The following is a 20,835-nucleotide window of genomic DNA, read 5'->3' on the forward strand; positions in this document are numbered from 1 at the left end:
TTGCGAATTACCTATTCGCACATGTATCGTACAACGTTTTACAGTACATATGGCCCTTTAAATGTTCGACACAGTAACGTAATATGCTACTTCTCGCACTAGTGCTATAAAGTAGCCCCATATGTACTGTAAATACAATTTAAGCTATTTAACCGTTTAAACGCTAAGAACTTTCAAAGCGCAATACCCATAGCTCCAAGAAGTGTAACTTGATGGTTATGCCGTACGCAGAGTAATAGGTAAGCTTCATTTCATGCAGTCAAGTTTATGTTAACTAGTTTGTGCCAATGATGTCGGTGTGTGCGTGACATTTTTTAATGCAGCAAGTGGGGTTCATCATTATTTATTTATTTATTATTCCGTAATGTTTCCGATAACATTGAAGTTAAATCGCCAATGGGCCAGCAAATGTGCCTTGCGTACGCCAGTGTGTCTCTCTGCCGTTAACGTTAACGCATTCACTGCCACCGACGCATATATGCGTTCACCGTCATGCAAGTTTGTTCATAGGCCACTCCCTCTGGCAGTGAATGCGTTAAAGCGCTCTGGGATGGGCACGACCACTTTGAATGTTCCTGGCGTTCAGTAAAAAAATATACTATGAGCGAAGGAACTACAAAATAAAATAAGCTAGTTGGTATCAAAAATCGGATTTATATTTCCATTTTGCTGTATTGGTTAATGTCATTAACAATTTGCCAGGTTACAGATTTTGCCGCACAGCCGGTATCAAGCATAACATGTACTTTTTGTAACAATGATACATTTCTTCAGACCTAGTAACCTAAAACTTACACAGACTACCTACAATGATATACAATACAAGTAAAGCTAAAATATCTACATCATTAATAAGTTATATACAGAATAACAATATGGTAAAGTTACATATTTACAACCTAAATTTACTTATCTGTAACCTGAGAAACTTTGATTTTTCCTACACTCGGGGCAGTACCACTTGCCCTTGGGCGGGACCATGATGCCGACGCACTCGAAGTGGAACCATTCGATGGCGCAGCCCTCGGCGTCGCACGCGATCATCTCCGAGACCTCGTCGTAGGGGCAGCGGCAGTAGCAGTACACGCTCTCGCCCTCGCGCGCCTGCCGCACCGGCGGGCGCTGGAACGGGTACGGCAGGCTCGACGTGCCCGAGTTCAGGTACGTGGGTGCCGGTGCCGGCGCCGGCGCCTGGGCCCCGCTCCCGTACCCGTACCCCGCCAGCGGCTGGAATATCTCCAACGCTCCTTCCTCACTGGAGTCGGAGTCGCTAGAATCCATAGATTCAGAGTTCATTAAGATTCGCGGCGGCTCGGGATCAGGGATCGGAGCGGTCAATCTAATGTGAGTATGCGTAGGCTCCGGATAATTGTACATTCTATGCGAGAGAGTCGTTGAAGGCACTTCTTTCTTAGCTTTATGCGTAACGGGCGAAGGCAAATCCTCTTTTCTCCATTCAAGTTTTGGAGGTAGATGCGGTTTTAATGCCGAAGTTGTCGCCTGCTGATTTCCGTCGTCTTCACAGTAGCCGTAAAATTTGTTGGGCACTCGTCTTCTCTTCGAAGCGCGCTTGCTACTATCGGATACGGAAGTGGTTGGGGTACTCGGTTTTACGCTAGCCGGCGTCATGGAAGGGCATGGTATAGGAGCTTCTGGAATATGTACAGTGTTCGATTTCAAGGAAATCGTCATTTTATTCGGTATCAACGGCGTTACGGGTGTCTCCATCTCGGATTTGGCAATAACGTCTTTAGGAATGTTCACTTTAATGGGGGCATGTTTCTTAGAGCTCTTGGATTTCTTTTTCTTCTTGCTTTTCTTTTTACTGCTTGATGTTTTTTCTTTTATTTCACTTTCTATCTTGGGCTCGATTTCCTCCTTGACTGGCGTGGCAGCGCGGCTCGGCTCTCCCGACACAGACCCTCCGTCCGACGGGGCGACGGACGCTAGAAGTAATAACTGGTTTCGTTTCTCCGCATGTAATTTATTGGCTAGTTTCTGCGGGTGCTCGTCATAAAATTCTTCATCCGTTTCACTCTCGTCTGTCTCTAGATCTGTTTCATTGATAGGCGGTTCAGGCTTTTCTGGAACTAGTATTGGTGTCTCCGACATACCCATTACATCTACATTGGAACCATTGCTTAATCTTCTATTGGGTAGCGTTTTCCTTAGTTGCTTATTCTTTTTCTTCTCATTGCCAGATTCATCAGATGAATCGGAATCTGAAGAGCTAGACGATGAGGAGCCGCTGCTGGATGAGCAGCTACAGTTGGAGCCGCAGGAGCAGCTTGAGTCACTGTCGCTACTGCTACTGCTCGATGACGATAGATCTCCATGTCTCTTTTTAGGAGACTTTCTATTTTTCTTTTTGTCTAAACTAAACATATCTTCATCACCATTTAAGTCGTTTGGTACTAAGCAGTAATCATGGTCAGATTCACAAACGTGTTTCCTGATGGGGACTAATGGTGGTGTTTTTTCCTTCTCTGCTTTAGCCTGATACTTTTGTAAGTTGTGATATATCTCCAAAACTTTCTCATGCTCAGGTTTCACCTCAGCAATTTCAGCTTCCTCTTCTACTTTATCTGGCGCCACATTTGTGGCTGAGTCAACTGTGTCTATTGTAGCAATAGTGGGATCTTTAACTTCCGGTTTTTCTTCATCAGCATTTTTCTCCTCTTTCATCACGACTGGTGCCGTAGCCGATGGACCGCCACTGTCTGACTCGTCACTACTGTCACTTTCTGAGAGATTTAAAGCTGGCAGGTTTACATCCAAGAGCAATGCATCCTTGTCTTTTAACTTCTTCTTCTTAGACTTTTTAGATAATAGTTCTGAGCCCGGCTCAGATTTTATGTCAGAAGTTCCAGCTTCTTTAGGCTTATCATTAACTAAATCTATAACAGGAATTGGATCTTGACTATCGGCGGGATTTTGTTCAGCTGTGGTAGGTTTTTCTGCATTCAGATCTTCTGTAAATAATTTTTTGATGTGTTCATCGGCATGTTTCTTCAGAAGCTTCTTGGAAACAAATTTCTCTGTGCAACCTTCTTCTGTGCAGACATGTGGATACTCTTCAGAATGGAATCTCTTATGGACTTTCAGATACACAGCTCTTGTGAATTGTAAGTTACATTCATCACATGCAAATACCGTTGGAGGTGTGCAAAAGTGGTACACATGAGGCCATTTCTTTTGCATACATTTTTTGCACATGACACTTTCTGTTCCATGTTTCCAAAATAAATGTTTGGTTATGTCTGGCTTATTTCTGTAGGCTATACCGCAACGGTAGCATAAATGGTGCAGTTTATGTTTCCAAACATGGTTCGAAAGGCGCGATTGACTATGGCAGAATTCTAAACATACATTACATGCATGGTGAATCTTCCTAAGGTGTACCATTAACCTAAACGACGATGGTATTGAATCTACATTGCACAAGCAGCATCTAAACTTAATTTCATACTCAGAATCATATGTTCCAGGGCATAAATGACATAATAACTCACTATAACTATAAAAATTTGATTTACACATAACACACAACAAAATTGTTCTCTGATGCATTTTCCGATTATGTAAATAGAGATCTTTGTGGACAGGAGTCTTAAAAAAACACTGAAAACATTCAAAGATGTGGTCAAACTGAACACCTTCACAATTGTCAACACTGTCATATGAGTCCAAATTGATGTACACAGTACTGAGCTCCGCGGCGCCGGCGCGTACCTTGGCAGTAATGGTCTCCGGCAGCAGCTCCTCAGCCGTGATGCTGTCCACTGTGGCACAGAAGCGGTGCTGCTCCACCATGTGCAGACATAAATGCTCACAGTTCACTGCAATCTTCCGCACATGATTGCAATAAACACAGTTGAATATTGTGGAAGCCAAGAAAACTTTCAGTAGATCTTTAAGTGGGTACTTATCCAATGGCCTATCTAAATTCAGCTGAATCAATGGTAGCTCATCTGCAGTTGGATCTTCAATTTTAACATCAACATTTATATCATCAGTTGTCTCCGTCTTGGGCTCAGCTACTACATCAGCAGGGATATCGTCTGTTACTTGTATTGGCTCCTCTATTTCCGGGTCAAGCTGTTCTTTGACATTCTCCAGTGGGGGTACTGAGTCTTCCGAAATTGTTGGTTCTGCTTCTAAAGTCTCATTAGGAACAGATGGTGGCTCTATATCTTTTTGATTTTCATCAACTGTTAACTTATCCTCATAATCACTATCTGATGAGTCATCACTGGAAGAGTCCTTGTCCAAAAGTTCTTTAGGGACTCTCACAGTTAACTTGGGTACCCTGTTCATAGCATTATCATCCTCCACTTTGTTATCATAAATTGTGGTTTTTATTGTGTTTTCTGGTTTATATTCCGGAGTTTTGGTAGTGTTATCTAAATTATTGTTGAGAAGAGCCTTTAATGTGGTATCTTGATCATTTTCATATATAGTTGTTTTAACAAATGGGCTATCAGCTTTATCACAAATAGTCATTTTGATTGATGGTGTTTTTGGCAAATATGGTGTCTCTTTTTCATACCGGAGAGGGGCAAAGGTTTCCCGTTCATAACGCTGAGGAGGAGGTGGAGGAGTATCTTTTTCCGACCGCTGTGGTGGAGCAGTATTTTTTTCATACCTCTTGGGTGGCCTCCTCATTCTGCTTGGTGGCTTGATGGCACTATGCTGCCCAACAGTGGGATCAACAGTAGAATTAATAATTACTGGTGAATTAGCATTGTTCAAACTTAATTTCAATTTGATGCCTTCCTTTTCCCTCTCCACAGGTGGACAAATTGGCTCTTCAGGTTTTGTTGGTGGAGGTATGAAAGATGTATTATATTCATTATGCGAGTCACTTTCTTCTGAACTTTCAGAGTTATCATCTCCATTGTGATGATCATTGTTTATTTCTGGGCTAGGCTCTCTTGGTTGTAGAGGACTAGTGGGTTTAGTGCTAGAACTATCTAATTCCATGCCAGAATCTTTTGTATCTTTACTGGTGTCTTTGCCAGATGATGTGGAATTATCAGAGCAGATGCTAGTGTCACTGTGTAGAGTCTCAGAATCATTTGTATTTTGTAAAACCTTACTACTTTGTGATGTCACTGTCTCTAATTTCTCTTCAACTATTTCTTTCCTGTCAAATCTATTATCATTAACATGTTTGATCAAATCTTTTGCTACTGTGGCAGGTCCATTAACTGATGAATCATTTGTTTTGGACTTTGTAACATTGTTGGGTTTCACTGCATTTTTACTAACAAGTACTGGCACTGGTTTGGGTTTCACATTGTTGCAGTCATGGTTGAAAAAGTCATCCTTTTCACTGCAAATCTCATCACACATACAGCACATCAAATACAGAGTCCCATTGTAAACATTAAAAAAGTCTTCCTTGGATTCATAATTAAATTCCTGTACATTGTGCTTATTGGTCAAATGTGCAGACAGTTTCTCAGCTTTTGAAAACATTCCAAGACAAAACAGGCAGATGTGTCTGTTGTGGACTTCTCTCATGTGAAGAAACAAATTCCAGTTTTCATAATATGTACCACATGCTGAACAGAGATAGACCTTTCTTGTTACCCTGGATGGGCCGCCAGTGCTTGCTTCTGTATTTGGAGTTGCCTCAGGACTCAGTGCAGGTTCTTTAGCTTGAGCCCGACATACCAATTGATGTTCTTTCAACATAGCAAGGGTCTTGAATGACATGGAACAGCATTTCCGACACTTGAATTTCACCATTGGTTGTAATCCTAAGCTTTGGGCATATTCTTGCAGTTGGGATCCCTTTTCCAGTTTACCTTTCTTAAACTGTGCTAGCTGGCTTTTTGGCACAAGCCGGGGCACAGGCTTGTTGTGTTCACTATCATTTGCACTGTTATCAACTGTAGGCATGACATTGTGTAAGCGTTTTGGTATTAATTTAGGAACTCTGGGTAAATTATTCCTGGGTAATATACTTGGTTCAATGGGTTTATTTACAGAGGGTCTCTTTTTTTTCACTGTTCCACAATACTGTTGGGAGTTATCCACAAAAGGCCGCTTGCCAAGGTGTATTCGTAAAGGGTTGATACGTTTTCTGATCCTGTCCGGGTGCGGCGTCTCGGCGCTGGCGCGGCGCGGCGCTGCGGGCTCAGCGCGCGCCTCGCGGGGCGGGCTGGGCGGCCCGTCTTCCAGATCGTGCCCATTTGCAGTCAATTTAAAGCTCCTCTCGTCGTAACAATTCGCCAAAGACGCTAACGCGTGTTTATCATCTTTCGTATTGGCATTATTACCATCTTCCATAGTTTTCTGAAAAAATTAAAACATGTGCTTACTTTTGACTGGTTAGAAACAAAAGACGTACAAGAGAGGCGGAATCGAAGCAGTATTTAAATATTTATCACGATGATAACATTGTATACAATGACTTTACCTCTGAAATCGTACGTCCAGTACGAGTATAACAGTAAAGATTCGTTTCCATGCATCCGTTTTAGCGAAGCGCTCCTTACATCAGGCTTATTATGAGGCAGCCGCGAGCTGATCATTCCCGTAAAATGGCGTCACTTCGCAGAGCGAGGAATGCTCCCACTAAAGCCGTTCATTTAGGTCCGTCACGCCACTTATTTCACATTGCACAACCATTATTCAGTTTTTACATAACGTAAACAATCACAATTAAATTAATATAATTACGTTACGCTGTTTATTTCCCAATACATTGGAGAGAAATAAGAAACGCGTTACGAGAAGCTAATTCATGAACCATAGACTAAATTCTTATTTCTTAAATTTAACTTTTTTATGAAATGGGAGGTTACACAAAGGCACTACGAACACACGTGTTTTGACCATAGACAAATTTGAAATATCAAATTGTTAAAAATATTGCATATGTATTTTGATAATTTCCTTAATTTATCAGCATATTTTAGGAATAAAAATAATACTATTGATTTTCTCAACAATTAATTACAATATAATTAAAAAGAAACCAATTTTAAGATACCAAAGGTACAACACTAGTTGCATGATGCTAATTTTGTTTCCTATCTGTGGGGCATTTGCATTTTGCAGATTTGTCAAAAAGCTGGAAAAGAGAACGGTGTATAGTGGTGGTTTTTTAATATTATTTAGTGTATATCTTAATTTTATGTTTGTTAGGGGATAATGATAATGCAAGATGATGTCTGATCAGTTTAGAAAGGTGGAACCATACTCGCCAAAGTCCTCGCCGAGGGGCGGTAGATCGCCCGTGGTCTCTCGGCAGGACTCCTCTGGCACCCTCAAGACAACCATTCAGCTCGGCAAAAATCCTTCTATCGTACACAGTGGACCTTTTTATTTGATGAAAGAACCTCCTGGTAAGACATTATCAAGTTAAGTTAAAGAGTTTCTTTAATGCGTATTGCAGTGTTTTCATTTTTCAAAGTACCTACACGTTTTACGGATATAATTAAATTATAAAACTTTCATTTCGTTGCAGGAGAATGTGAACTCACTGGAGCTACAAACCTAATGGCATATTATGGTCTTGAGCATTCATATAGTAAATTTAATGGAAAGAAGCTGAAAGAATCTTTATCATCCTTTTTACCAAATCTACCAGGCATTGTGGATGGGCCGGGGCAAGAAGACAACAGTACCCTGGGCTCTGTGATAGCCAAGAGGCCTATAGGTGGCAAGGAACTGTTGCCGCTTACAAGTGCACAGTTGGCAGGATTCCGCCTGCATCCTGGCCCTCTGCCTGAACAGTATCGCTATGTCAGCTCCACTCCACCAAAGAGGCATAAGAGCAAACACAAGAAACATAAACATAAGGATGGGGCGCCACCTGGTCAAGATACTCCATTGCAAGGTATGTGGTTTTTCCCATAATTGTTGTTGAAAACTTTTAATTTATTACTTTTGAACCAATTTTTGTTCTTTATAAGGTTAATGCATCCTAAAAACCAGAGTATCAATGCATGCATGGAGTAGCAATTTTAGCTAAAATATGTAACCCATTCTCACATGCATTAATAAATTATTTCATTATTTATTATTATTATCTCCTTTATTCATTTCTTTTCTTAGGCTAGGATTTTTACAATATGTATATAAAAGTAAAATATACAAACACTTAAAAAACAATATTATTATTAATGCTTAACCTTTCATATGCGGCCTGAAAATTAGTTAATTAATTAGTGACTCTGATTTATGACAATAGATGTGCAAGGATCGTTTTTTTGCAAAATCATCGAAATAACCATATATTTCGGTTTATTTTATACTCCAAATGTAACTGAGTCCAGTTGTGTTTTTAGATAACAACTTCGTATTATTAGATTGCCAAATAAATAAATTAACAAAGAATGAAAAAATACCATTTTCATTCCCATACAAAAAATACTGGTTTCCCATCCCTGGATTCGGGCAGTCCACAAATACCTGTTGCCTGCAACCAGTTAAAACTAAAACAAAAACTTAACCAGTGCAAAGAACACATTTTAAGTGAAGATCTCTCGGATACAGGCAACTATCAGTTGTTTCAACTGCCTGCGTGATTCATAAATAATAATAATAAAGGCGTAGGGATGCTCCTCAGGAATTCTGTTCTTTGGCTAGCCTTAGTGGCGGCCATAGTGGAGTCGTTAGAGCTATAAGCTCCAGGGATTGAAGTGGAACATTCATAAGACGTGAATTGGCACAGTGGCTGCTAGTAGTCACTGAGTAGAAAGGGCGTACACCTCTCAACACTCCTCAACCGCTCACACTAGTGTTGCCCTTGAGCCATCCTAGATGTTACTTTTTGTGGGGGCGAGTCACTCTGCTCGAAATAAAATTGAATACCGTTTTATTAGGCAGGTGTTGGGTTTTTTTATCCCATAGCCCAGTATTTAGTCCATCACTATCACCCAATAGCCCCGTTCATTTTAGATTCCAACAACTCTCAAATAGTCCTTACACCCTGACGAATGCTGCCCCTGAGTGCATCCCATGACACGGGCAAGGGCAACACCCGCTCAGTGTACCCCTTACATTTCATTAATGTGTAACGTTTGGCTTTGGCCCCGCGCATGCCTCCCAAAGGTCCGAACACTGGTTCCGTGAGGGGAAAGAATTAATAATAAATCCATGCTCCTATAAAAAAATTACAATTTTATATTTTCTGTTAAGCCAGTGGGTTTAACTTTTACAGGCGGTTTAGCATAAGTTGCGTTCTCGCGCGCCAGTCCATACTTGAAGTCGCGCTAGATGTATGGAGCCGCGCGCGAGAACGTAACTCATGCTAGCAGGTCAGAATGCTTTTTGGTAAATTTCAATCATTTGTGTCCCACTTTTTCACTTGCCATAAGGACGAGATTTGCTTGTAACTTTATACAAATAACCTGTCAAGGCATCCTTATGGCAAGCAACAAAGTGGTACTTTTAGCTGGCCGCGGTCACATTTTATGCCTGTATATTGGGAACACAGTTTAAATGAATAACTATATATTTCGATTAAGGCTATTTCCAAGTCATGGTATTTAATTGGATTTCATCTAATTTATGTATTTTATTACTTAATATGGCTAATAAATAAATAACTTACTTTCCAGACTCCTCTAACCCAGACACGTACGAGAAGAAGCACAAAAAGCAAAAGCGTCACGACGACGACGCCAAAGAGCGCAAAAAGAGGAAAAAGGAGAAGAAACGGAAAAAGCAGAAACATAGCCCGGAGCATGGCAACCTCACGCCCAACCAACATGCCACATAGGCGATTCCAAGCATAATATGGAAATGTTTTTAGGTCTGATATTTTATACAGTAATTGCCGTCCCACACAATTTTGAATTAGGATTCTGAATGTCTATGATTTCTAAATAAATTCTGAGGGTTATAAATATTGTAAAGACTTATAGAGCAGTGTTTTACAATCTTATTCATGGCACAACCCTCTGGCATGCTTTTCCATGGCAAAATATCCAGCAACTATTTGTATATATATATTTTTTCTTAGGCTTTTGCGAACCTTCATGACAAGGGGTTTCCGACTCTGAGATTTAAAAAAAACCTGTTGTTACTACTAAGGTATCTGATGTTTTTTAAACAAAATACTAGAGACTGAACAATATTCATAATCTGAAATTATTTAGGAATTATGGAGGTTCCCAATCTCAGTTTAAGATTGTGTGGGATAAGCCTAAAAGTGGTTACAGAGGATATGTGCACTATTTAGATTTTTTTTTTTAATTTATAAATTAGCATAAAAAATTGACATCAAAGTGCACTGAGTTATGCCTATTGTAAAAGCCTATAAGTACATACATCCACAAACTATTTGGTAAAGAGCATTTACACATTACAAAAATAATATTTACAAAGGCAGTGTCTATAAATTTTATAACTATTGTAATTACTGAAATTAAAAAAAAGAAACAATGAAAATATGATGCTTTTTGTCTCTAATAATGAAATGAAATGCATAATGTTGCCTTTCCATTGGTCTAGCTATTTTCTTATGTAAAAATCACCCCCAAAATATTTGTTCCATATAATTTTGAAAGATTGTTTAGATGAGCAGGAATGAATATACCAACCTACTGGCTGAGGCCATACAAAAAAAAAAACAAAATTCGCCAGTGAAATTTGAACCTATAGCATAGGCCGTAGGAAATAGAGTTGATCTTTCTTTATTTCAAAATTTTACAAAAAAAATATTACAAGTCTTCTATTTGAAAATTATTTAAGTTTCATCAAACTTAAGTATGTACTCTTCTTAGGACCTTGAGCCGTAGGAGGCTAAGCATATAAAAATTCATAAAATGTAGCTTTTGAAAGAGGCAGTCATGTGGCACGTACTAATATGAGGTTTAGAGTTTATAGAAACTAAAATTTTAATTTTTGAAATTATAAATTCTGGATCGCTTATATAGACTACTTGCCGCATGGTGACTGATGCTGCTCAGGTTTAACTAGAGATGAACCACAGGAACCACACCACAATAAAAATATACTAGCCACATTGATAGTTAATGGTTTAAATAAATACATGTTTTACTAAAGTTTGTTTCGTAAAGATCCGACACAAAATGTCTATTCAAATTCTGAACGAGTCCGTTTAAACCTGTGATGTCCCTGTAACTATTGACTGACCAGTCATAATCCTTGTTGCAAAGAGATAAAGCATACTTCTGGTTAGTTTAGTGAGTTTCTGTTTGTGCATAGTAAACCAATTGCATCTTTCTAAGTATGTAAAATAGGTTCAAAATCCAAAAACAAGTTACACGGAGCGTTCCAGGAAATACATAGAACCTCCGTCGTCTAAGAGATAGTCACGTTGTGAAGTGACGCATTATTTACTGTGATTCAGTTCAGAGCGTGTCGTATCTTCCTCATTTAATACTGTGATTGTATACCTATACATTATGTCACTGTAAATATCATACTTAGAGATAACTACTTTCAATGTGTAAGATTTTTTTTTAATACTACGTCGGTGGCAAACAAGCATACGGCCCGCCTGATGGTAAGCAGTCTCCGTAGCCTATGTACGCTTGCAACTCCAGAGAAGTTACATGCGCGTTGCCAACCCTAAACCCGCACCCCCTCGTTGAGCTCTGGCAACCTTACTCACCGGCAGGAACACAACACTATGGGTAGGGTCTAGTGTTATTTGGCTGCTGTTTTCTGTAAGGTGGAGGTACTTCCCCAGTTGGGCTCTGCTCTAGATCTGGAATGACATCCACTGGCTGTGCCCTACCACACAAAGCGAGATGACATTCACAATGCCCATACCTCTCTTTTGGACGTAGTTTAAGGACGTACCCGGGTCCAGGATTTTATTTTGTTTTGGTATATTTTTCTAAAGTATAGTCCGTGTCATCCACAATGACGCGCAGATTTGTCAAATCTAACCTTTAATGACATGACAATAAGAGTGACGGCAGGCGTCTTCGTGAATGACATTGCACAATCATTACATATGAGTAGTGAAACGTTTCTTAAAATCCTTAATTTTATTATCTTTTCTCTTTAATCATGTAAGTTCACCCACGGTAGAAAGTGATAATGTTTTGTGGTAGTTTAAGTTTGTTAATTTCATGTTACTTGTGCACCATTACTCTGTAAATAATCAGTTTGATTCATCACTATAATTACTTGAATAAATAAATTGGTAAGATGTTTCCCTGGGTTTATTTCTGGATATAAATGTTTTACCCCCTAGTCCAATATTTCGTACCAATTTCATACGTCACGTTCCTTCAGTTATGGACAGGGCTCACCAATTAGTTTACTCAGGGGTCCAGCTCTTAAAATAAAATGACTATCGAGGTCCGTTTCTACTCCAGTTTATTTACGTAAACAAAAATAAAAATAGGTCAGCGGTCCGTACCCGGACTCCTAGTCTATGCACTAAAGGTGCGCGTATACTGCCGTCGACAAGCCGCCTTCACTTGCTTTTTAATTGGACGAACTTAGAGCTGTGCTGTATGCTGTATTTTATAAACAAAATAATCATACGAGTAGGCTGCAGTCGAAGTCAGACTAGCGGTCGATAGTTTTTTGTGCATGCACAGTACAGTCAGCATCAAAAGTAGCTGATCACACAACAGCTTAACAAAATGTGGTGGTTCTATATGTAGAACAATTAAGGCGTTAAAAAATATACTTTTGAACGTAAATTTTAGAGATTTATCAATATTTGGAAAAGTTATCCGGAATATCAGATACTTTTGGCGCGTTGTTTCATCCGCTACTATTGATGCTGACCCACTACAACTTTACGCGATCATAGTGGTGTTCAAAACGATCTTTTTCTACTCGTCGACCGTAATCCGAATTAGGATTTCGTATACTAAACTATAATTTAGTACTTTCATGTATGGGTTCCCACTCAACTATAAGATTCATTTCGATACGTTATAGTGCCTGTATTCAACTGTAAACAAAATTGACCACACGTGCCGCCGCGCTCCCATAGAAAAGACCAAAGAGAATTTGAAATAGAGGTGTATATAAATTTACTGCCATCGTTCGACACATAATTAAAACTTAGAATGCCATTTCACTTTAATCCTTATTCTTTTACTGATATGAGTTAAATTTGTTAAATATCAAAAAGTGGCGCCATCTTACAGATCAAAGGCCAAAGGTATAACCTTTAGGTAGTGCCCGGTAAGATGGCGCCACTTTTTGATATTATATATAACATTGTATGAGAGGGACACTAAATTAAAACACTATCGATACTATCTCGTTGTCCCTGTCACACAATGTTATATAATAGCCAACGTGGGAGCACCGTCACTCTACTTGCAAATATTGTCGATGCTTTCTTTTGTCCTACTTCGAGCACTGAAAAAAATCAGAGGCCCTACCGCGAAACGAATATCGTAATTCTTTATCTGCCTCTGTAGCTCGAATACGCAAGAGCGATAGAGAGGCAGATAACGAATTTTCGTTTTTGGCGGTAGGACCTCAGTAGTTGGCATAATTATATTTTCTTAGAAAAGCTACCACATAGAGAGGTAGTCTAAGAAAAAAACGTGCTCCATATTGTGACAGCCAAAACAGATGGCGCTGCTTACTCAATGTATCTTTGCTACCACTACTTCCTTAAACTAGGGGCTCACCATTGGCGGGATACTTACAAAAGGGTAGCTTTTATTTCTACATTCATATTGATCGTATAAAATAAAACTACGATATCAGAGCGAAGTTTATTCAAAGTATCCAAATTTATACATTATTAAGTCAAGTCTCGCTTCATGTCAGTCCTAGTTAAAACAAAATAAATTAGTAATGCAGCACCAAAATACATACATCGTTCACTGGACCCCACACCGACGCCTAACTAACCAAATATTAGTGATTATAATTAAATTTTAATAGTTTCGCGACGATGTGGGGTCTTACAACTGATATTGCTACTTACAACTTAGTGAGGGTGATTTATTCCTGTAATATTGCATGCTATATTTAATTACAAACAATAATGAACCTTAACGTTATGAAATTACAGTCCCCATTTCAACGGCTACCTTAGGCGTGCCCAGATCACTCGAAATGCAACTTTAACAACATTAAATTAAGTTTCATTATAGTTTGCAGCTTTAAACTCTAGCAGGAACAAAATCGGTTAAAAGGGTGGATAGAAAAATTAATAGCGAATCCAGCGCTTAATACAAGACTCCATAACTGCTAAATACTTTGCACCAGGGGTCCCCAACCTTTTTTACCAAGCCTCCGTTAAATGTTGCAAAATCAAAGAAAATCTACGGGAGTTTGGTATTACGCGATTGCGGGTTGAGAACTCCTGATTTACACGTTGCAAATGCACGAGTCTCTAAATGCAGGTGCGTTATATTGTGGCGTATAAAAAGTCTACCTCTACGGGGCCGAAACGACCCGTCATTATATTTCATTCGAACCATTCAACCGTATATAAAACATCTGACAAGCATATCACCAAAACCGCGAGCACACTGCATTCACTCGTATTTAGATGAGGTGTAGTTATAACCCACTCATTCATAAAACTTTATAAGCCTCAATTAATTAATCTGTTTATCCCTTTCTTGCAAATACATAAGTCACAATGTCAGATTAAGACGAAAGATTAATATATAATTGAGGCTTGTAGTGCGTTTATGAATAACGCCATAAGAAAAAATCGTGCCCTCATGTTTGACAGGCTAAGAAACTGGCGCCTAATCATGAGTGTAGTAAATGAATTGTCAAAATTTGTCTTAGACCACACATCTCACACAATCAATAAATCCTTTTTTTATAATGTGCAGTGTGTACGCGGCCTAACCGCAACATGAATTGGTTACTACAGAGAACTACCACATCAATTGATTGTATACTAATACATTAATTTGGTGCGCGATGGCACGGTTAAGTTACGTGAGCATGACTATCGAATTACAACTATATTACATGTACAACAAGGTCCATAATCGCCCACATTGCTCTACCCATCAAAATATATAGAACATCCGCAAGCATTCATCTCGTTATATATTAAATTCATTCATGACAATAGTTGAGACTAGGAAATAATAAAGACTGATAATCTCCGTATTAAATAACTACGAGAACTTTTTTTTTTAATATTTAGCCTTAGTAAACTGTACGAGGCGGGACCTGCTTATTGGCGTATCAACAAGTTTAAATTTTAGATTTAGGCCACTAAGCGGCAGATTCAAATCCTACGAAGAGCCTCGAAGAGTTCAAGCAAAGACATATTGAGTAAGATGCGTAAAATCTAAGGCAATTTCGTACTTCGAATTTGACAGGTCAACGAGATGGCGCTGTACAGCTCCATAATTTTGCGGTAACTCTGACTGTCAAAAGTTGACGTTTGACAATTCAGTGAACGCAAAATATATGGCGAGATACAGCGCCATCTGATCATCATCTAAGGGGTACGTTTTTTTCTTAGACTTTACCCCTCTATTACAATCAATTATCTTTTATTGAAACTAGGGAATACTAAGGGTAATTTTGTATGGAAAATACCGGAAATTCGCAATTCCGATACTATTTTCGTATAGAAAACCATTACTGAGAGCAGTCCCTAACAATATAAACACTAATAACTAAGGAAAGCTAAGTTTTACATAATAATCAGTCTTTATTATTTAGTAATCTCTGACATTAGTAAGAGTAGGGTTTGGTAACTTTCCAATATGTATGTAATCTCATAGAGCCTCGAGCCGCGCTCGGGGGACGTTTCAAATCTGCTATCACATAACGTGGGACACTGTTTTGAGCAATCATTTCATACATTTATAATCAACCAATAAATATCACAGAATTAATATCGGGGATATATGACAATTTTCTATCTATATTACAGCTTATATAATTTAGAATTTACTGACCTTCGAGCAACACCGGGAAGGGAGTCGGCATTCGCACTATTTCTCCTCTGCTGAAGCACATGCCCAACTGGGCATAGCGCGGTGCGTGACTCGTCCGAACACAAAAATAGATCGAGGTGTGCAAGATTTGTCTTTGACGTGTGTCATTTTCTATGTATTTGTGTCACCATTAAATGATTTTGTATGTAGTGAGTGAGAAGTGCGAATGTGTGCACGTTTCCCCGCAAAAAATGGCAGAACGATTTGTACGGTGAGATATCGCTTGGGCTCCTCCTTTCCGACGTGTCGGAAGCCGGTGTTGCTCGAAGTTGCTGACTGATTATAGTTCCGCCAGCCATTTGGGGTATTTAACAAAAGGTCTATTTGGTCGGGGTATGACGCGTGGCAGTTACCTTAATAACCAGCTAAGTTATCAAATGTTATCATGACAAATATCGGCTTCTAAGCTTTATAACAAGTGTTAATAAATATCGTCATGTACCGACCCTTTGGAATGCCCAATTTGTGTCTGAAGAATCGGCTAGAGAATCATACTGTCTTTTTCTAATGTCAATACTTTAAGAACTAAAAAGGATGAATTATGGTTATTTTGCTCTGATTTCTACAGGAATATATTATATATATAATAGAAATATAGTATATATATTCCTATAGATAATGTCAATAATAGTAAATGCATTTTTCTGATTGATTACTTCTTACGTTACCCCCTTTATTAATAATGTGAGCTTCCCTCTTTCGAACTACCTCTAAAATTACCCATTTTTTATTGCAAAATAAAACAAATTTGTGATACCGAATGGCAAGTAATAAAATAAATTTTAGTATTAGTACGCGAAGCGAATATCGGCAAGCTATCATTATTCTTAAATAAAATAGAAAATATACAGAAAAATACGAACATAATTCAATGCATTAGGAATAAATAATTATCATTAAAACAAAACATTAATTATACACATGATTATTTTTACAAAAATTAACATTTATCAAGCAATGTACAAATTAGAATTATTAAATGTTTCTTAACACAACCAAATTATTTGGGTGTACAACATGTCACGGCTTGTTCGTATGCACGTTCATTCCTAAAACCATCTTAGAGATAAACTATTTAGAAACTTCACGCCCCTCATAAAAACACCAACGCCTACATCTAAAGTAATGTTATAGACGCAACACACACACATACATATGTTATTGTTTTTAGTTATCTTTATGTTTGAGTGTTTGCCTCAAATAGATTACTGTAGATGAATGAATGAATTTATTTCATAAACATCAATTTACATAGATTTCCTTAAATTAGAAACTCTGCTTCCTAAATAGGTATAACCTGTACTTTAGGGTAAACAGCGCTCCTCCCCAAAAATTTAGTTGCAGGAGATGTTTTATTTATATAAATTTTAGATAAAAGATGTGAACGTAGTCACGGACTTTAATTGTTGAGCCATTTACCCCCTTATTCATAAACGTCTACTAGAGTTAACAAGCCGCTAATAATCGTTTGTCCCGTTTCGACGTATCGGTATGATGGAAAGGGACAAACATTTGCATCAGTTTGCAATACTGACGGTATGAAATGTCCAATGTAAAGTAAACCGCTTTGTCCAATGTGAAGTGCTTTGGATGGCCGTGTATTTTCAAAATAGTTTACCTGTTTGATGGTTCTGGCAATATCAGCGCCATTTCGCTGATTATTCAGCGAAATGGCACTATATTACATGGCTTTTATGTAGATTGGTACAATATACGGGTGCCCGAAAATTTGCACTACAGAACATTTATTTTATACTATTTTCTCCCAAAAAGTTCAGCATTGAACAGTATTAGACTGTTTTTCCGTCAGCTGCAGAAAAAAGTGACAATCCCCCCCGCATAGCATCGCTGACTGTCATCGAAAGGTAAAATAAAAATGGATTATAAATCAGTACATATGCGGGAATTTCGAGCTTATAAATGAGAACAGCTGAAGTCTAAAAATTTTTAATAAAATTTTATACCTTAACTGTATGCAACACGGTTGATATTACTTTAACGCAGTTGGGAGTATATGATTACTTAAATATAGACCTTGCGTCCAGGCGTTACGGTCGGAGCCATGACTGCGCACAGAGACGCAAGGTCATACGATTGCTTCTTTCAAATTTAGAATTCGCGGACACGAGTTCATTATAATTTACACTTTACGTCGTTGGGTTAAAATTGTTATTGGTTAATTGCACAATGCGGGGCATAATAAACCACAATTCCAGCTTGTTTTATTGTAATTTCGACTTTCCGCTGTCGCAGTAAGATTCATATTCGAACACACAGGCTCGGGTGAAGCCACAGCTGAAAATCTTCATTTTTATCTAGTCTGTATGTATCATAATTTAGACTTTCCGCTGTCGCAGCAGAGTTCATATTTAAACGCACAGGCTCGGGCGAAGCCGCAGCTGACCTCCATTGTAAAGTGGACCGTATGTGTTTAGCTTAAGGTCGGTATCGGGTCGGGTCACAGCTCCTTGAGCAGCGCGGACTTGGCATTCTTGAGCTTGTCGAGCCGCTTGGTGAGGTGGCTGTTCTCCGTCTCCAGCTCTTCCACTCGGTTTAACGCTTCGCGGGCCTGCAATTTTGAAATAAATGTTTTAGGCTTGCTTGAAGTTGTTTTAAGTTTTAGCAAAAAAAAAAAGTATCAAAAAATCTTTGATTGGTACAAATTAATGAGCATGATATTAAAAATATACTAACAGCAACATATTCAAGACCCATCGTATCGTTATTATCAGGTTTGCTTACATTTTATTGAATGGGAAGTTTTATAGCTTTCTGTTAAGTTACGTAAATCAATCGGTCGATTGCAGTTGGTGCAACCGGACGTGAAATAATTCTTTATTGGTATTTTTTTCCAATGGTAAAGCAAAGTTTTGCAAATAAAATCCAGTTAAGTGTGTTGCTATTAATACAGTCGCCAATATCTGAACACGCACCCTAACGCCTTCATAATAGAGGCGTGTTCAGATATTTGTGAGCGCCTTGGCCGATCCGGTATATCTGATGAGGACTGTTCTAGAATTAGAATATTATAAAACTGATCATTAAGACAGAACGAACAAATATTTACAAGTAAATGTTCAGTTTAAATATTTACATTTATTTAATTTAGGGCTAAATTTTATTTTCGTTACTATTTTAAGGTTTTCTAGCATAAAAGGTACACATTTAACGATTAGTTCAAACATATGCCAGGGTAAATTATAAGTTAATCATGCTAATTAGGTGACATGTGACATACGGTGGGTTTATTTATTTACAATTTGGCCAATGGATATAAAATTGTTTACTGTTTCACAACACTCTGGATCATAATTTTGACTTCTACTCGACTTTAAGATACAGTCCACACATCTACTGAGAATTAGTTACACGGACGAATAAATGTACTCCATCTTGAAATTAAACGTTCCTACAGAATACCTCCGCTCACATCTCACGTTGCGACTTTAAAGGTACGTGTTAGAACCCGACGCCGCGTCATATCGCTTGTGTTATAATTTTGACCCCGACTGCATACGGGAGCATGTGTAGCATGTAGAGTGAGAACATCACACATTTATTCAGCAAATAGGCCACAGGGGCACTTTTACATGTCAAATTTTTACAAGCAATAAATAACCAAAAATTACGTAAAGTAAGAGTGGCAATACTGCCCGAAAGCTAACATGCCCATCGTTAACGCGTCGTAGCGTAGCGCAGTCATCTCTCACTATCACTCTTTCACATTGGTGTGACAGTGACAGTTGCGTTTCGTTCGCTACGGAGCGTTACGATTAAGATTGGCATGTTGGCTACGCGGGCTGATCTGCGGTCGGGTGACACGTCGCTGGCTTCGTATCGCTGACTTCGAATGGTATTTCATAGAAATACATAGAATTCAGTCGTGTCGTCGCAACGTGCCGTTTGCAGTCGCGACACGTCACTGGGTTCTAACTTGTACCTTAAGAATACATGTGAGGGGAAGGGTGCCTCGTTTAAAAAATATTTATTTATGACATATATTTTTGATTGGACTGTTTAAGTAGGGGTGCAATATGGAGTAGTCGAGTAAAGGTCGTATTAGGGGCACGCATGAATGCACCGTACCGTTAACTATCGCCATTATTGATAACGGCCCAGAAGTCAACGACTTCCTGAAAACATATCAAAGTTATAGTACAGCGTTTCTGATATTGAACGCTTGTTTATATGACATCGGTGATATAGGGGCATAGTTTAATTTTATTACTCTGATTTAATTAATGACATTCAGTTTCTTAGCAAAAAATGTGATTATGTCATACGCCAATTTCTCCATATTGAGGTTAGCACACATTTACAACTAGGTGCGCGGACTATTATTTGTGCGTGTGATACATCGGCTTGTCACGAAGTCACAGTATTATTTTAGCGGTCCTACCTCCGTTAATAAGGAGATATTTTTGCAAGTATATGACGAGACGCTTCCTTTTTATCGCTCCCCACGCGGCTACGCTCAGGTAGTGTAGATGTAGGTATCTGAGGCCCCACCGCGAAATACGAAAAACTAAATTCGTTTTTCTCAAACATGCATGCTCGGAAATGGTGGCATTTTGTTCGTTAATCAAAAACGCAAAGTGCCTAATTTTTGTCCCAGCGATAACAACGCACGGCCGCCGCGCGCCCGTCAAATTTCATTCCTGTCCGCTGCGCGTGGCGCACTACTATGCGGAACGAACGTGGACATAAAGTATGCCACATTCGCTCAATATATTACATATATATACGTATTTCAGTATTTCCTTATATATTTGCGAAAAGCAACCTCGGCGGAAATAGGCATTTTCTAACGACGCACCTAGATGCCGCAACAATGTACTATATCTACCCTTATGTTGCTCGAATATGCAAGAGCGGACAACGAAATTTGGATGTTCATTTTTCCCGGTAGGCCCCCGCCATGCTGCCCGCCGGCGCTGGCCCT

General features: G+C 38.8%; 4 protein-coding genes across 10 annotated transcripts in view; 1 reads left to right on the forward strand and 3 right to left on the reverse strand.

Annotated features, from left to right (window-relative positions):
* Positions 1 to 11,031, reverse strand: part of LOC133521088 (thioredoxin reductase 1, mitochondrial) — a 48,723-nt gene extending 37,692 nt beyond the window's left edge. The window contains exon 1 of the mRNA XM_061855839.1: positions 10,908 to 11,031. Coding sequence (XP_061711823.1) covers positions 10,908 to 11,016 — 109 coding nt within the window. The 5' untranslated portion in view covers positions 11,017 to 11,031. The remainder of the gene's footprint in view (positions 1 to 10,907) is intronic.
* LOC133521084 (uncharacterized) lies at positions 635 to 6,773 on the reverse strand. Its single transcript, XM_061855834.1, has 2 exons — positions 6,428 to 6,773; positions 635 to 6,303 (listed from the first exon to the last, which is right to left on the reverse strand). Exons 1-2 carry the CDS (start codon positions 6,476 to 6,478, stop codon positions 910 to 912), a joined length of 5,445 nt encoding a protein of 1,814 aa, XP_061711818.1. The 5' UTR covers positions 6,479 to 6,773; the 3' UTR covers positions 635 to 909.
* LOC133521094 (mediator of RNA polymerase II transcription subunit 19) lies at positions 7,047 to 12,149 on the forward strand. Its single transcript, XM_061855858.1, has 3 exons — positions 7,047 to 7,358; positions 7,481 to 7,852; positions 9,579 to 12,149. The coding sequence occupies exons 1-3, from the start codon at positions 7,178 to 7,180 to the stop codon at positions 9,737 to 9,739; spliced, it is 714 nt and encodes a 237-aa protein (XP_061711842.1). The 5' UTR covers positions 7,047 to 7,177; the 3' UTR covers positions 9,740 to 12,149.
* Positions 12,150 to 13,673: 1,524 nt separating this feature from the next.
* The window catches only part of LOC133521091 (leucine-rich repeat flightless-interacting protein 2), a 42,979-nt gene continuing 35,817 nt past the window's right edge, over positions 13,674 to 20,835 (reverse strand). For all 7 annotated transcript variants that reach the window (XM_061855850.1, XM_061855851.1, XM_061855849.1 and 4 more), the window contains one exon: positions 13,674 to 18,462. In XM_061855850.1, the coding sequence (XP_061711834.1) occupies positions 18,352 to 18,462 (111 nt within the window). In that variant the 3' untranslated portion in view covers positions 13,674 to 18,351. The remainder of the gene's footprint in view (positions 18,463 to 20,835) is intronic.

Source organism: Cydia pomonella, chromosome 9, assembly GCF_033807575.1.
Source record: "Cydia pomonella isolate Wapato2018A chromosome 9, ilCydPomo1, whole genome shotgun sequence".
NCBI lineage: Eukaryota > Metazoa > Arthropoda > Insecta > Lepidoptera > Tortricidae > Cydia > Cydia pomonella.